Source organism: Geotrypetes seraphini, chromosome 16, assembly GCF_902459505.1.
Source record: "Geotrypetes seraphini chromosome 16, aGeoSer1.1, whole genome shotgun sequence".
NCBI lineage: Eukaryota > Metazoa > Chordata > Amphibia > Gymnophiona > Dermophiidae > Geotrypetes > Geotrypetes seraphini.
Window position 1 is genome coordinate 13,435,623 of NC_047099.1, and position 17,774 is coordinate 13,453,396.

At 42.4% G+C, this 17,774-nt stretch overlaps 1 protein-coding gene across 1 annotated transcript; it reads left to right on the plus strand.

The window, feature by feature from the left end:
* Window positions 1-774, plus strand: LOC117349661 (olfactory receptor 6N1-like). Its single transcript, XM_033923254.1, has one exon. It carries the CDS (start codon window positions 1-3, stop codon window positions 772-774), a length of 774 nt encoding a protein of 257 aa, XP_033779145.1.
* Window positions 775-17,774: the final 17,000 nt, after the last annotated feature.

Consider the following 17,774-nt stretch of genomic DNA (forward strand, 5'->3'; position numbering starts at 1 on the left):
ATGGGTTATATATCTGCAAGCCTTCCGAAACTGCTTGAAAGTTTTCTCACAGGAAACAATAAGATTTCATTCAGTGGCTGTATTGCTCAGCTCTATCTTTTCAGTACCCTTGGAACAACTGACACATTCTTGTTAGTATTAATGGCATATGATAGATATTTGGCAATCTGCAAACCTCTGCATTATACAATGATTATGAATCCAAGAGCATGTGTCTTCTTGGCAGTAGCATCATGGACTACAGGTTTCCTGCTTGCTCTTATACTTGTCGTTTTGGTAGCCAGACTGCCTTTTTGTGGCCCCAATGTCATTGACCATATACTTTGTGAATCAAACCCTATGATGGAGCTGTCATGTTCAGACATTTCTTCTGTGCAAATGGCATTTTCAGTTATAGCTTCTGTTTCTATTCTTGGCACTTTACTACTCATTGGAACCTCCTACACTTTCATCATATGTACAATTATAAAAATCCCATCGGCATTGGGCAGGAAGAAAGCCTTCTCCACTTGCAGCTCTCACATTATCGTTGTCATTATATTCTATACAACCCTCTGTGTGATGTACGTCAGAGTCCCTGGAACAAGAAGCAGCCCTGAACAAGACAAAATCATTTCACTCTTGTATGGCATTATCATTCCATTCTTAAATCCCTTTATCTATAGCCTAAGAAATAAGGATATGCAAGAAGCAGCAAGGAAAGTGTTAAAAAGAAACAAAGATTTTCCAACAGGATTGAACGACCTCAATGTGATTTCCAAAGGATTAAAATAAAATGGCTACCAGCCCGTTGGTCATGTAAACAAGCCTCTATACTGAGAGAGATGCAAGACATTGCGGGTCATGTTTGTGAAATATATTGTCTGCTGGCACTGCAAAAGGGAACGCAATCACTGTTCCCTCTAAGTTGAGAGGAGTCCTTGAACTGCACTGGTGCTAGTTGGGGGGGGGGAGGGGAGGTACTTCAATATTATGTTTTCAATTGTTAGGGACAAGCAGGGTCCCTGGAGTCCTGAAGAGCTTGCCTGTCCCTCATTCTTGAAAATATGATAGCAAAACAGCTCCTTTCACTAGCTAGATTGTAGGTAGAGCAATTCCGCTCAGCTTAGAGGGAACAGAGAACGAAATTCCAGTACATAGAAGTGTAGTAATTCTAACTATAAAAAAGTGTTGAGAAGTCCAGAAAAGAGTTTGGCTGAGTCAATGGATAGGTATTCTCACTCTTGGGAGGTAGGAAACACAGGAGGGACAAGGAAGGGGGAGGTTAGGTGGGGTGAGGGTATTGTCTGTATCTCTGTATATTTAGGAAGATGGGTGTTAAGGGAACAGAAGTGTTTTAGGAGGTAATTGGGAGAAGGAGAAAGGGGATACAGTATAATTTTTTTCTTCTTTCTAGTGAGATAAATTGGTATATGACAATGTGTTGTTGTTTGTATGAACAAAAGAGACATCAAAGGCGACCTCAGGATGCCAATATGCTTTAATCATTCACATAGAGACTCAACACATATGTGTTTTGGCCACAAAAGCCTGCATCAGGAGTCTGAACAGAATATAAAAGCCTAAAGCTCTATTATCTTGTCCTTAATATGATGCGACTATGTGTTGAGTCTCTATGTGAATTAATAAAGCATATTAGCACCCTGAGGTCACCTTTGCTGTCTCTTTTGTTTCTCCAATGTGAGAAGGTATTTTCTCCTGAGTTTGGCAAATTGTTATTTGCATGAAACATACATTAAAAAAAAAAAATAATTGCATAAAATAAAAAGTGAAGCAACAATGTCTGGAAACATACAGGGTCCAATTCTATAAATGGCACTTAAAATTTAGATATTGAGTAATGTGATGCTTAGGCATGGATCTTTAAATGTTAGGCATGCTTTGTACGAAGGTTCTTCAAAAGGTTTCTGTACTTTCATATTTTCCCGGGAAATGGTTGGAGTGGGAGAAGTGATAAGAGTGTGTGTCGTAGAATGGCATGTGACTAGTCAGTCTGGCAAGTCATCTCATCTGTGGTAAAGTGATATAATTTGCTTCTGAGATACTTAATAAATAGCGCTTAAAAACTAAAAGTGCGGAAACTTTTGAAGATCATTAAAGTAATCTTAACCGTCCTATCCTTAGGTGCACCATATTTATGCCAGGGTTTTCTTGACCTAAATACTAGCGCCTAAGTTAAATGCTTAATGGTGCCTACATCCAAATAGTTGCCTACATGATCCACCTCTAACCATGCCTGCTTTCTGGTAGGCACCTTGAACTAGGTGCCTACCCAAAATGTAGGCGCCTACCATCCAATTAAGTGTTAATTGACAATTATTGGTGATTACGTATTTTTTAAAATTAAGGTAAACACCTATCTAGGTGCCTAATTTTAGCTATTAAGAACATAAGAGCATAAGAATTGCCGCTGCTGGGTCAGACCAGTGGTCCATCATGCTCAGCAGTCCGCTCATGTGGCGGCCCTGTGGTCAAAGACTAGTGCCCTAACTGAGACTAGCCCTATCAGCGTACGTCCTTGTTCAGCAGAAACTTGTCTAACTTTGTCTTGAATCCTTGGAGTGTGTTTTCCCCTATGACATACTCCGTAAACATATGACAGACATAGTAAATGACGGCAGATCATGACCAGAATGGTCCATCCAGTCTGCCCATTAGTTATACTCATTAACAATACATGATAAAAATTAACTTATCTTTTATCTTTAATATTTCCTGGCCATAGACTGTAAAGTCCACCTGGTACTGTCCTAGATTCCAACTGCTGGAGTTGCCGTCCAAGCTTATCCAACCATCCCGTTCATTGCAGGATATCTACTGTAAAGTCTGGCTAGTAGCATCCTCATGTTCCAAGTTAGTGGACTTCCCATTGATGTCCTCCCCAGCCCATCCTCCACCGAATCACCATATATGGGAAACAAACCATAGAAGTCTGTTCAATTCCAGCATAATTTCTTTAATTTGTGTCATTTGTTTTCTAATTAGAGATTTTCTGTATTTATCCCACACTTTTTTGAATTCCATCACTGTTTTCCTCTCCACCACCTCCCTCGGGAGGGCATTCCAGGCATCTACCACCCTCTCCGTGAAAAAGAATTGCCTATTGCATCTTTAAGGCAAATGTGGTAAAGCTAAGGTGACCATATGTCCTGTTTTTAGATCCCCTGTCCCGTTGTCCCCACACACAGCTTTGGGACACCAAAATGTCCTGTTTTCAGAGATAGCGTCCCAAAGCAGTGCGCAGGGACAACGGGACAGGCGATCGCTTCCTGTCCCTCCCTGCTGCGCAAAAAAAAAAGCCTCCCTCCAGGCCCGATTTAAAAACCCCCGGCTGCTGCTGTCCTTACCTCCCTGCTGCTGCTAATCGCCGCCCAGAAGCCTTCTTCCTGACATCAATTCTGACGTCGGAGAGGATGTTCTGGGCCAGCAGACACATGACTGAACAACATGAAAATTAGATGGAGAAATTTGGAAAAATCAATGAATGAATTTCTATGTGAGTGTCAAGGATTCTCCCTCAATAATGATGATATTATACCACCAGGTAACAGGGGGTGCTAATCAGAAAAAGAAGGAACTACAAACCCCAGGATGCACTAGGTTCAGCAGATCAGGGCTAAACTACCTGAGAAAAGGTAGAAGAGCTGCTGAGTCACAGGGGCGAGACCGAGGCAGACCTGAGCATATCAGTTCCAGTTTGAAAGGAGGCTTCCAAATCTAGAGTCTCATACAAGCCCCAAGAAACAGACTCTCCAGGAGAGTTCCCTACGAAAGGAGACCCCGGTAGAGAAGTTATGAGCTGATACAGAGCTCTGGAAACAGACTAATACCTATGAGGGGAGTATGAAAGTAGAGTGGCTGAGGTAAGCCAACTCTAGCAATATGTTCATGAGTTTGAAGAAGAAGGGCTGTTTATTTTGAATGAATGAACTGTGAGTGATCAGGCTCAGCAAAGTAAAGAAATAAAAGTTGTCCTTATACTTTCCAACTGTATCTGCCTAAGTTTTTATGTGAAGGTGAACAGGGGGTTCCTGGAAAACCCAGCCTGGATCTCCCACATTCTAGTGATTTCCTTATTGAGGCAATATTTCCTTTTCAAACAGAGTTGGTGAGCAAATTCTCATCCAGATAATACACAGAAAATTAAACAAATTGTCTCAGAGCTATTTAACTTTCCCAGAAGGAACTCTATTTGTCTCCCTCTTCGTTAGTAATGCCCAAATCAATTGAATTGCCTTAGGAACCATTCATTGGATGCCCAAATCATGTATAAATTTCCTCTCTCAAAAGTCGCTCTAGTATACTACTTCTATACTGGTTCATCTCACCTTTCAAAATCCTGCTTTCTAGTTGAATAAACCAATGCATAGCATTAGGTAAAAGGATCACAATCCAAATGTTCCCTGTTTATAATGCTTTCTAAGACAATCACATTTAAGGGAAATCGTTTTAGATAATGAAGCTTATCCATGAAATGAATAACTGTAACAGCTCAGCATGGGGGAAAAAAAAAAGATCTTGTTCTATGAAAATATGATGTGATTTCTACAAACGTAATGACAAGGACATTGTCGACATACTGTATATTGAACCTGGAATTAATAATGATTTTCAGTGGGGACCCCAATCATATGCTATAAAGTCTCTTTGATGTCTGAAAATGACAATCATTCAAATCACCAATTCAAACCATTTGAAATAGGGAATGGATCCTCGGAGTTTTGCACAGGATATAAATGTGAGTAATTAATTTAGACAGTGTACATTGAAAAAGTTATTTTATTCTTCTCTTTATAATTCTGAGATTTTTTTGCATTTTAACGTTTTCAAGGTGACATTCAAACCACAGAGGACAGCAATTGTTATAAAGACTGATTCTAGAGAAAAGCCCGAGAGATCTCTACGACGAAATCAGCAAAACAAACACAGGAGTCATAATGGAGAGATGTCACCAGTTCAAGAGTGGGTCAAACAGGAGAAATGTTTTTGCTTTAGACATTTTCAATGTTGATTCATGTTGTGGAACTGAATTTTAAACTGTGTTATGTTGTTTTTTTTAAATCTTTTGAACATATATATACATGGTTTTAATGTGTGCATTTATGATTTTCTTACACTCTTGATAATGCAGTTCCTGCCAAAACACTGTGAATGTCAAGTCGACTATTACGACTATCAATAAAGTTTCTTCTATTTGACCCACTCTTGATCTGGTGACATCCTCCCTATTTGTTATATCACATAGTAACGTACAGTCAATTTAATATCCAATTTGCAAGTTCTTCCGGAATTAATCCAGCTACCTCTCCTCCCTTGTAACAAAAAAAAACCCCCAAAACTGTTGTAACTTCACTGGAAATGTCCAGTTAGCTCTTTTGTAATCTGCCTTGAACTGCAATGTATAGGCGGAATAGAAGTCCCTAATGTAATGATTCCTGTGTTTGTTCTTTTGTTACAAAAACTGAATGCCATGGGCTGATTTCTGCTTAGATACTCTTTGCTGACCTGTATCTAGGTGCCACACTATCTGGTCACTGGTTCCTAATCTAATCTAATGCTTGGTTTTATATACCAAGACTTCAATCCAGGAAAGTTCGACTCGGTTTACAATAATTTGCTTAAACAAATGAGAGCTATGAGAGAGAGATATCAAAAGAGATTAATTTCCAAAATGCATGGAGGGGCATAATCAAAAGGGACGTCTAAGTCCGTTTACGTCCAACTCGCAAGTCGTCCAAAGTAAAAAACAGCCTAGGACACATTTTTGAAAAATACATCCCAAAATTTTTTTACTTTCGAAAATCGTCTAATTATACGTCCTGCAGATCTGATCGTCCAAGTCGCTAAATCTTTATACTACATTTTGTCTAATTTTCATCCAAGTCCAAAACGCATAGAACAAGCCCTGTTGGACGTGGGAGGGGTCTGCAAAGTGATGGACTGAACACCCAGACATGGCACCTAAATAGTGGGGTACCTTACAGGGCACTGCTGTGAACTTCACTAAAAGGGTACCATGTCTTCTCCTCACTACAACTCCCTTATAGGTCACGGTGAGCCCCCCAAACCACCTCCAGAATCTCCTAGACCAACTTATCTACCACCCCAATAACCTTTATGGCTGCAGGAGACACTTATATGCCAGTACAAAAGGGGGTGTATAGGGGAGTGCACATGTTTACGTATCAATGCAGTGATTACAGGACTTATGGGCATGGGTCCTCCTCTCTATGGGTCCCTGACCCACCCCCAAGATGACTTAAGCTGCCTCTGTGCTGGATGACTACGCTTTCCTATGCCAGGCGGCCAGGGGATGATGGTCTGGAGGCTTAATTTTAAAGGTGTGATTAATATTTTTATGGGGGTGGAGGGGGTCGGAGATCACTGGGATAGTGTGTGGGGGTCTATTTTATGTGTTTCCAGTGCTTCTCTGGTGACTTTAGGTGGTTTTTTGTGACTTAGACCATGTTTTACATGGTCTAAGTCACAACGTCCAAGTTCCGTCGATCGTCGGCTGTATAACTTTCGGTTATACATGCTGTACAACTAAGTCTAAGCTGGCCCACGTCCCGCCCTCGACACTCCTCCTGAAATGCCCTGTTTAGCTTTGGTCGTTCAGCGGCACTATGAAGGCCTAGGTCGTTTAGAAATACGTCCAAAACCCATTTTTATTATCGGCACTTGGACATATTTGGGAAATGTTCGTCCACGTGCCGACTTAGGCTGGTTTTTGGACGTATTTCTCTTTCGATTATGAGTCCCTTAGTCTAGCAATTTTATACTTTCTGTGTTCCATATCTTTCCAATAAAACAAAAAAAGTGAAAAATCACTTGACTAAGGGCTAGATTCACTAAGTCCACCGATCAAGTCCACTTAGCGACCCCTTTGCAACCCGGACCCAGTTAACTAACCTGCCTCCCTATCCAATTCCAATCTGTGCATGCAAATGAGGGGGAATGGCATGCAAATATAGGCAGGCAGCAATTCACTAAAAAAAAGAGATGAATACCGACTGAGCTGACCGATCCCATAACAAGTGACAGCTGAGGATCAGTCGCACACGTCCCTGCTGACTCTCCTGCTCCATTGCTACCCTGAAATCCCTGCCAACTTCTAGCCCTGCTCTCTGCCCTGACTCTCCTGCCCCAATCTTCTCTGCCCCCGCTCTCTGCCACGATTGGTTTGAGGCTTGTCGGCTCGCGTGGGCTTCAGCAAGCAAAGGGAAAGTGAACAATTTGCTCCCTGCTGCGATTCTGCTTTCTACCCTGCGCACTCTGCCCTGATTTTCCGTCCTTCCCTGCAGTGCAATCTCGTGGTTTTAACCCGCTTTAAGCCCATGGGTTAAAACTACGGGCTCGCGAGTAGAAAATAAATTAATTTTAAAAACATCAAACACATTTGCAGACCATCTACAGGAAAGTAGATGGTCTATGCATGTGTCAGGATCACTGGAGAGCGATCCATGTAGTTGGTGAGGGGGCGTTCCTCTGATTGTCCACATTTGAATACAGGCCCGTTGTGAATCAATTGGTCTGCGTCGGATTGGACATGGAGCTGAGTGAATTGGGCAGGTTAGTGAATCTAGCCCTAAGGGTCTGATTCTCGAAATGTGCATCCTGATTGCAGGCGGCGGTAGGCATCCTACAGCCATCGGGATGCATGTTTTTTTTAAAAAAAATTGTGTGATGAAGGATACCTAGATTGTAGGCATCTGTAGCATGTCTATGGAGACATATAGGAATGCTTAAGCACACCCAAAGTGGGACAAGGGTGTGGTTTCACCCAGAAGTGGCTTTGGATATGCTAAAGTGTCACTATATATCTGGCCTATATTTAAGATGTCTGTTTAGCAATGTAGATGTGATTCTCTTTAGGATGCTGATGCGTGTATGACACATGATTGACAGCCACCTCTTTGGCGTCATATAGAGAATGAAGCCCAAAGTGTATAGCCCTTGATGGAAACTACCCCAACTTTGTTGGTTGGGCTGAGAACTTTTCTGCGGACCCTTAGAATAATTATCAATGTGGTTAGAAACATTCTCTCCATGTTATGGGTTCCAGCAAAAAAAAATTAATGCCTGATTGTATTCTATAAAGGGTGCTCTGGATTGAACGCCCTTCATAAAACAACATGGAGTATTGATTCCTGGAGCTCTTTGCTGTTTTCCTGAACCTTCCCAAGTTCACTTTCTCTTCTATCTCTTCCTTTCCTCATGCAACCACCACCCCTGACCCCTCCCTCCCAGCATCTCTTCTCTCCCTTCATGATCCAGGGTCTCTCTCTCTCTCCCCTTGGTCTAGGATTTCTCTCTTCCTCCCTTCTTACTTCAAGGAATCTCTCTGTCCCCCTCCTTGGTCCAAGGTATATGTATCTCTCCCTCCTTGGTCTAGCATCTGTCTGTTTTTCCCTCCCTCCTTCCTTGGTCCAGGATGTCTCTCTCTCTGTATAGGACACAAGATCTCCCAGCTATATGTAATTGTGAGACTTAAACACCACAGCAGCAGGGTTGAGGTATTTCAGCACTTTATTTGGTTCCAGGTCACATGGAAAATTGAAAGATAGCTAAAAGTAAGATTAGGGTTACTAGATTTTGTTAGCTGAAATCCTGGATGCATGGCCACATTCCATTCCGCCTTCAACCCCACCCAATTCTTCCCCCCCCAGGCTCGCCCCTACAATAATTTCCATGGCATCAGGGCAGCATGTGGAGGACCTATGAAAATTTATGGAATATGCATGAAGAGATCTGCATACAATGGAAGCAGTGTGTGCAAATCAGCCTCATGCATATTCATGTGGATATCCTGGAGTACCCCTTTGCCAGTCATGTGGATATCCTGAAAACCTGACTTGGAAAGGAGTACTCCAGGACTGATTCAGGAAACACTGGCTTAAGACATCTCTCTAAGATTACAATAGTCCAATGACTTGAATAAGTATATTAAGATGTAAGGCCAGTGTTTTCAAAACTGTTGAGCTCTGCCAACTGAATATTTTCCCCTAAATTTTTAAAATGTGTAAGGCATGTTTGTTTTCCTTTAATGTTGACATTTTTAAGCTTTTCAATTAAGTGACAGCGTTGATCTATTTACATGTGTTATCCTCTTATTCGGCAGGTAAAAATTGTTAAAATACGCCCCAGTGAAAATGAAACTAGCATCACTGAGTTCATTATCGTGGGATTACCGAGCACTCCACATATGCAGATCTTGCTCTTTGTGGTGTTTCTGGTTGTTTATATCTTAACCATGGCCTCCAACACTATGATTGTTATACTTGTAAAGCTAAATCACCAGCTACACACCCCCATGTACTTTTTTCTTAGCAACTACTCCTTCCTAGAGATGGGTTATATATCCACAAGTCTTCCAAAATTGCTTGAAAACTTTCTCACAGGTAACAATAGGATTTCATTCTCTGGTTGTATTGTCCAACTGTATCTCTTCAGTACTTTTGGAGTAACTGATACCTTTTTCTTAGTGCTAATGGCGTTTGATAGGTTTATAGCCATCTGCAAACCTCTACATTATATAACAATTATGAATCCAAGGACTTGTGTCCTGTTAGCTTTCGCCACATGGGTTCTAGGTTGCCTTGTTGCTTCTTTCCCAGTCATTCTTATAGCCAGGCTAAATTTCTGTGGCCCTGATGTGATCGATCATATTGTCTGTGAATCAGTCCCTGTGATGAGACTGTCCTGCTCAGATATTTCATCAGTTGAATTTGTACTTTCTCTGTTGGGACCTATTTCCAGTCTTGGCACCCTCTTGCTCATTGTCATGTCTTACACGTTCATCATATCCACAATTTTAAGAATTCCATCGGCAATGGGCCGGAATAAAGCATTTTCCACCTGTGCCTCCCACATCACTGTTGTAATCATATTCTACACAACTCTCTGTGTGATGTACGTCAGGCCGCCTGGCATAAGAAGCAGCCCTCAACAGGACAAAATTGTTTCACTCATGTATGGCATTATCATTCCATTCTTAAATCCCTTTATCTATAGTCTAAGAAATAAGGATATGAAAGATGCATTAAAGAAAGCATTAAAATAGAATAACACTTTTCTCAAGGCATTGAATAAGCTTCATATCATTTCCAGTTATTGAAAAAGAAAGCAGGATCTTGGAAATCTTGTACATTTGTAAAATAAAGTGCTTCCATTTGTCTGATGATACCTGGATATTTTTTTTAATACACTGCTCCTCTCTCTCTATTCATGTTCAAATCCAACCATTCAGTTCTGAAGCTATACATTAACATATAGGCAAATATTCAACATGGTTTAAGTGGGTAGGACAGACTCATACACATTTAAACCCTGATCATCCAACCAGGGCCAGATCAACTTATGGAACGGGTAAGACACTGGCCCAGAGCGCCAGTGATAAAAGGTACCAAGATCCCAGTCCAGCCTTTCTCCCTCTGTTTTCACTTCCCACTACAGTCAGTGAGGGAGAGATTCCAGATTGGGATTTGGGATTTTGACAGACTTTATCACCAGTAATAGGAGGAGGACTTGAGATCGAGGTGGAGCTACTGGATCATGCCTGGGAGGGAGGTGCCAATGTAAAGGTTGGCTCTGGGCACCAATGTCCCTTGATCTGGCCTTGCATAAATTCATCCCTGGATATTCAGTGGCACTTAACCATGCAGTGCCACTGAATATATCCTCTTACCATTGCAGCAGTGTTCCATTAATAACAGGCCAGTCCATGGATGGAGTCAGGAAGAAATCAGCAATTGGTGAGGCAGTGGCACCTCTCCTTCTCTACACCCCTGCCCATCCCCTGCTGCATGTGCACCTTCCCTCCCCCCTTTATCTCTAACTCTTTGCCAGAGTGAGTAACATCTCCAACCTGCTGCTCATGCTTGCCTTGGCCTCCCTCTGAAGTCACTTCCTGGTCATGAGACCAGGAAGTGATGTCAGATGGAGAGCCGAGGCTGGTGAGGGCAGCAGGCTGGTGATGCTGCTTGTGCCAGTCAAGTGAAAGAAATACAGGGAAGGAAAGGGATGCACACATGCAGCGGGGGTGGAGAAGGAGCTATTACCCTCCAGGTACTTTAGTTAGATTGTGAGCCTTCGGGACAGTAAGGGAATTTTTCAAGTACCTTTCTTATTTCTAATCTAAATGTATATTTTCTGTAAACCGCTTAGAACCTAACGGATGTAGCAGTATATAAGAAATAAATTACATTACATTACATCATTGTTAGGTCACTGAACTGAATAGAACTATACAAAAGGCAGTCCTCTGCTCGCTTAAGTATATGGCTGTGAGCACTGAATACACCAGAGGTTTTGGGGCATGAATTGTAGTGAGTGTTCTATAGTGATTTGGGGTCGCTGAATTCAAAACTGACCTTAATTTTTCAGTATAACTCTCTGATTTGGGGCAAAAGAGCATTATAATGCAAAACGAATGCTTGGAGAAAATGTTACAACAATCTTTGAAATGCGGGTTGCGCTGATACTCTCCTGTTAGATAGGCATTTTTCAGCCTGTTGTACTGTATTGATAATCATTATTCTCTGATTCCTTCTATGTGCAGCTTGTCTGTATCTTGCCTTGTTAACATTATTTGACTTTTTGCTGTATGTTAAAATCAATAAAAATCTTTGAATGAAAAAAAAAGAACTAAAAATTCATTTTCTCCACTGGCATCTGGATTTTTTCATAGACGAGGTTGCACCATGGAGCGATACAGGGGCATTATAACATTCTTGGTATTGTTAACCATCGTTTTTTGCCCATAAGAATCATCTAATATAATAAAACGTTAGCCGCGCATGCGCACTCCATCTGCGTGTTCTGTTTTCCGTGCGCTGTAGGGCACCGGTAGGAGTGCGCATGCGTGTGAAGCTCTCTTTCTCCCTTCCCCCTGAGGCGGATGTCGGCCGCGGAGGCTTGTCGGTGGTCGTAGGCCACGGCGGCTTCTGGCCGCGGCGGATGTCGGTGGCTGCTGGCCGCAGCAGCTGAACCCGGACGGCATGGATTTTCAAACCCCCACCACCACCGCCGCCGCTGTACCTTTTGGCGGCCGAGCCCGGACGGCATGGCTTTTCAACCCCCACCCACCACCACCGCCGGTGTACCTTTTAAAACCCTCCCCCCTCCCAGCTTTGTGTTTAAGGCCTGGTTTCTTCGGCCAGCAGCAGCATTTAAAATATGCTGCTGTTGCCGGCTTCAGGCCTTCCTCTCTGGCGGGTCCTGCCTACTTCATGTTTTCATTCCCCTCTGTGCCACTATTTCTCCCTTTGTGTCCAGTATTGCCTCTCTGTGTCCCTATTTCTATGCTCCCTCCATACCCAGCATCTCTTTGCTGTTTTCCTGAACCTTCCCAAGTTCACTTTCTCTTCTATCTCTTCCTTTCCTCGTGCAACCACCACCCCTGACCCCCCCCCCAGCATCTCTTTTCTTTCCATCTCTCCCTTCATGATCCAGGGTCTCTCTCTCTCCCCTTGGTCTAGGATTTCTCTCTTCCTCCCTTCTTACTTCAAGGAATCTCTCTGTCCCCCTCCTTGGTCCAAGGTATATGTATCTCTCCCTCCTTGGTCTAGCATCTGTCTATTTTTCTTTCCCTCCTTCCTTGGTCCAGAATGCCTCTCTCTCTCCCCCCCTTTGCTTCCATGGTCCAGGGTGTCTCTTTCTTTTCCCCCTTACCTTCTTAGTCAAAAGGAAGTGGGGTGGGAGGGAAATGCTGCAGCACAGGGAAATGGAGGGGTAGAAAGAGGAATGGAGGCGTACTGCTGGGCAGGGGGAGCAGGAAAAAGGGGTTGATGGACAGAGGAAGAGGTGCTGATGGACATGGGGGGCAATAAAATGAAGGCAGGCCTACTGCTGGACAGGGGGAGCAGGAAACATAGAAACATAGAATATGACGGCAGAAAAGGGCCTACGGCCCAACAAGTCTGCCCACTCAAATAACCTTCCCCTCTAAGTTCCTCTTTGAAGTGAGCCCACGTGTTGATCCCATTTGATCTTAAAATTAGTCACGTTACTGGCCTCAACTACCTGAAGTGGAAGATTATTCCAACGGTTGACCACTCTTTCGGTGAAGAAGTACTTCCTAGTGTCACCATGGAATCTCCCGCCTCTGATTTTCAGCGGATGTCCCCTTGTCGCCGTAGGGCCTGTAAGGAAGAAGATATCTTCTTCCACCTCAATGCGGCCAGTAACATATTTGAACGTCTCTATCATGTCACCCCTCTCTCTGCATTCCTCGAGAGAGTAAAGGTGCAACTTACCTAGTCGTTCTTCATAAGGGACATCCTTGAGCCCTGAGACCATCTTGGTGGCCAATCGTTGAACCGATTCCATTCTTAGCACATCCTTCCGATAGTGTGGCCTCCAAAACTGTACACAGTACTCCAGATGTGGTCTCACCATGGACCTGTACAGCGGCATCACCACCTCGGGCCTTCGGCTGACAAAGCTTCTCCGGATGCAACCTAGCATTTGTCTAGCTTTAGATGGGGCTTTCTCCACCTGATTGGCTGCCTTCATATCATCACTAATGATTACTCCCAGGTCTCGTTCTGCCACAGTTCTGGTCAAGGTCTCACCATTCAGAGTGTAGGTTCTACATGGGTTTGTGCCACCAAGGTGCATTATCTTACACTTTTTGGCATTGAAATTCAGCTGCCAAAGAGTAGACCGGTGTTCCAGAACAAGTATGTCCTGTGTCATAGCGTCAGGCATGGTATCTCCGCTCACTATGTTGCACAATTTAGCATCATCGGCAAATAATGCAATTTTTCCCCGAAGTCCCTGAGGCAGATCTTTTACGAAGATATTAAATAGGATTGGGCCCAGGACCGAGCCCTGCGGTACTCCACTGTGCACTTCCGACTTTTCAGAGGGGGTACCATTTACCACCACCCTCTGATGTCTACCACTGAGCCAGTCTTTAACCCATGCAGTTAATATTCCTCCTAGCCTCAATGAGACTGCATCCTACCGCTAACATAGAGTTGTCTACATCTATTTATTTACATCTTGTTCAAAAGTCTACGGTGTGGGACGCTGTCAAAAGCCTTGCTGAAGTCCAGATACAACACACCCAGGGACTCTCCTTTATCTAGTTCTTTTGTTACCCCGTCAAAGAAGCTGATCAAGTTGGATTGGCAGGATCTCCCCTTAGTAAATCCATGCTAGTGTGGATCCCTCAGTCTCTCGTCATCCATAACCGTGTCTAATTTGTGTTTAATCAATGTTTCCATAAGCTTGCACACTATTGACGTGAGACTTACCGGTCTGTAATTTGCAGTGTCTAACTTGCATCCCTTTTTGTGGAGCGGAATGACGTTAGCTGTTTTCCAGTCTAGTGGAACTTTTCCCGTGCCCAGGGAAAGATTGAAGAGCGTGGCTAATGGTTCTGCCAGGACATCTCTCAATTCCCTAAGCACTCTGGGGTGCAAATTATCTGGTCCCATGGCTTAATACACTTTGAGCCTTGACAATTCTTGGTAGATGCTGCTGGTGGAAAATTCAAAATTCCTGAACGGGTCTTCTGAGCTCTCTCTTGTTTGCAGCTGTGGGCCGGATCCTGGTGCCTCACAGGTAAATACTGAGCAGACAGGGGGGAGGTAAAACAAAGGGAGAAGGGCTGCTGCTGGATAAGGTGAGCAGTGATAGGGTGGTGGAGGACACAGGGGAGGTAAAAGGAAGGGAGAATGGACAGGGGAGCAGCAAGGAAAAAAAAAAATAAAGAAAGAAAGACAGAAATACAGAAAGCGGGTAAGGAGAGAGAAAAAAAAAAAAAAAAGACAGACACATACACATATATTCTAGCACCCGTTAATGTAATGGGCGCTAAAAGACTAGTTAATTATAAGGGTCATCTTTACTAACATTGTCAGTTTATCTCTTGAAATATACAAATGATTGTTTTCAGTGCTCAGGTAGAATAAGTAAACACTGCTAGTTGCCAAATGGCCAAATGCAAAACGAGAAGGGAAATGGGCAGGAATTGGACAGAGACTGCATCCTACCGCTAACATAGAGTTGTCTACATCTATTTAGATGTTAACATGGCAGATAATGTGGAACAAATAATGTTCCCTCAGTAGGGGGTGACTACATCTGTGTTATTTCAATACAATTAACAATGCATATGTGCATTGCATATGTGTTTCAGGGCAGCTCCCAAAATTTAACATGAAGGCTTTGCAGATGACACTAAACTGTTCAAAGTTGTTAAAACGCATGTGGATTCTGAAAAATTGCAGGCGGAACTTAGGAAATTGGAAGACTGGGTGTCCAAATGGCAGATGAAATTTAATGTGAACAAATGCAAAGTGATACACATTGGGAAGAATAACATGAATTACAGTTACCAGATGCTAGGGTCCACTTGGAGATTAGCACCCAAGAAAAGGATATGGGTGTCATCGTAGACAATACGATGAAACCTTCCGCCCCATGTGTGGTGGCGGCCAAAAAAGCAAACAGGATGCTAGGAATTATTACAAAAATGGATGGTTAACAAGACTAAGAATGCCACTAAATCTTTCTTGAGATAAGGAGACCAGAACTGAATGCAATATTTTAGATGAGGTCGCACCATGGTGTGACCTCATCTAAAATATTGCATTCAGTTCTGGTCTCCTTATCTCAAGAAAGATTTAGTGGCACTAGAAAATGTTCAAAGAAGAGCGACCAAGATGGTAAAGGGAATGGAACTCCTCTCACATGAGGAAAGACTAAAACGGTTAGGGCTCTTCAGCTTGGAAAAGAGACGGCTGAGGGGAGATATGACTGAAGTCTACAAAATCCTGAGTGGAGTAGAATGGGTACAAGTGGATCGATTTTTCACTCTGTCAAAAATTACAAAGACTAGAGGACACTCGATGAAGTTACAGGGAAATACTTTTAAAACCAATAGGAGTAAATTTTTTTCACTCAGAGAATAGTTAAGCTCTAGAACGCATTGCCAGAGGATATGGTAAGAGCGGATAGCATATCTGGTTTTAAAAAAGGTTTGGACAAGTTCCTAGAGGAAAAATCCATAATCTGTTATTGAGAAAGACATGGGGGAAGCCACTGCTTGCTCTGTATCGGTAGCATGGAATATTGCTACTTCTTGGGTTTTGGCCAGGTACTAGTGACCTGGATTGGCCACCATGAGAGCAGGCTACTGAGCTTGATGGACCATTGGTCTGACACAATAAGGCTATTCTTATGCTCTTATGTTCTTACTGCATATTTCAATGAAATAGATCAACATATCATTTTTTTCCCTGAAAGTTTATTGAGTTTTTGAAAAATACAAGAGAGTATAAAACTTAAAAAATCAATTAAATACACAGCACTACAATGCAGGAAGCAATACAGAACATAAAGGTACAATATTTGTTTATATGTTTACATTCAATGCAAGAGAACATAGAGAATTAATATAAATTGAGATATTAGGATGAAACACTGCTGGGCAGTGATTGCAAGTAGACCTGCAAAAGCGACCAGTGTTTATTGAAAAAGACTGTGGTTCCAAATTTTTTGGCAAGAACCAATTCATATTTATAGTATTGTAAGAAAGACTGACTTTAAATAATAATGTTTGAAGATGTATGTTATTGACAATTAAGAGTAACTGTATTACTTTACCATTTTTTTGTCGCTAAGGCTTATTTTCTAGATAAGGCCCAGGGTTATAGAGAGACTGGGTTACTTCTAATTTTAGCATGTTGTCCAAAAATTAAAATTTTGGGGGAAAAAACCCTCATTAGTTGGACGTGCAGAAAGAAAGCCACCATAACTCTCACCACCAATTAAATGGAATTGTCACTCCTCTTTTAAGCAAAACTTGCTTTATTTAAATTCAGCTGTCAAATGCAATTTCAATAAACTGTTAGCAGAGATCAACAATATAAATTCTCTGATGTGAAATTACTATATCACCTTTGACATCTTCGTAAGGACAGTTCAATTTTTAATCAGTTGAGTTTACCATGTTAGAATCTACTTCTATGATGTAAATATTTGCAACTATTTAACTTCTGTTAATGGCTCTAATGGGACCTGATTATCACCCTGAAGAATCATTTAGAATATTTATGGCTCATTATCCAATTAAATACCTTCATTTCCAGTCTCCATCCAGAATAAAAAGGGTCGCCCGGAGAAAAGTAAGCCGACCACTCAGTACAGGAAAGTAAGAACATCTGACAGAGGTTATGAGACTTACATGAGACCAATTAAAGAGGAAAGAGAACAAATGCATGTACCATTTCATGATAGAATATTTTGCTCCCGGCAGAATTCTGCATACAAGAAATATACATTTCTGCACAAAATATCCCAAATTGTGCAACTTTTCTTTTTTTCAAAATTTCAGTACAATCCTGTATTTTTCTCCCCTACCCCATCCCAAGCTAGCATCCCTTTCTTTTTCTCTCCCCCAACCCCCTCAAGCCAACATCTCACTTTCTTTCCCCTATCCTCCCAGAATCAGCATCTTCTAATCTCTGTCTTCCTGAGCTAGCATCTCTCCCTTCCTAGGCCCCCCTGCATTCATCTTTCACTCTGTCTCCTCTAACACCCTCCAAGCCCGCACACCACTATGTTTCCCCCTCTACTAGTCTAGAAAGCCAACCTTTATCACATGGCAGCTATTGAAACACCCCTTCCATGGGTCCAGTACTTCCAGCTATTGAAACACCCCTTCCTATCCAGTACTTCCTCCTGTAAACATGCAGCATTCACTGGCAGTTAATACAGGCCACCACAACCATCCGTGAAGTCTTCCTTTTACCAGTCCTGCC

What these genes read in the sequence shown, in the direction of transcription:
- LOC117349661 (XM_033923254.1), top strand. Translation starts at nt 1, where the DNA reads ATGGGTTATATATCTGCAAGCCTTCCGAAACTGCTTGAAAGTTTTCTC.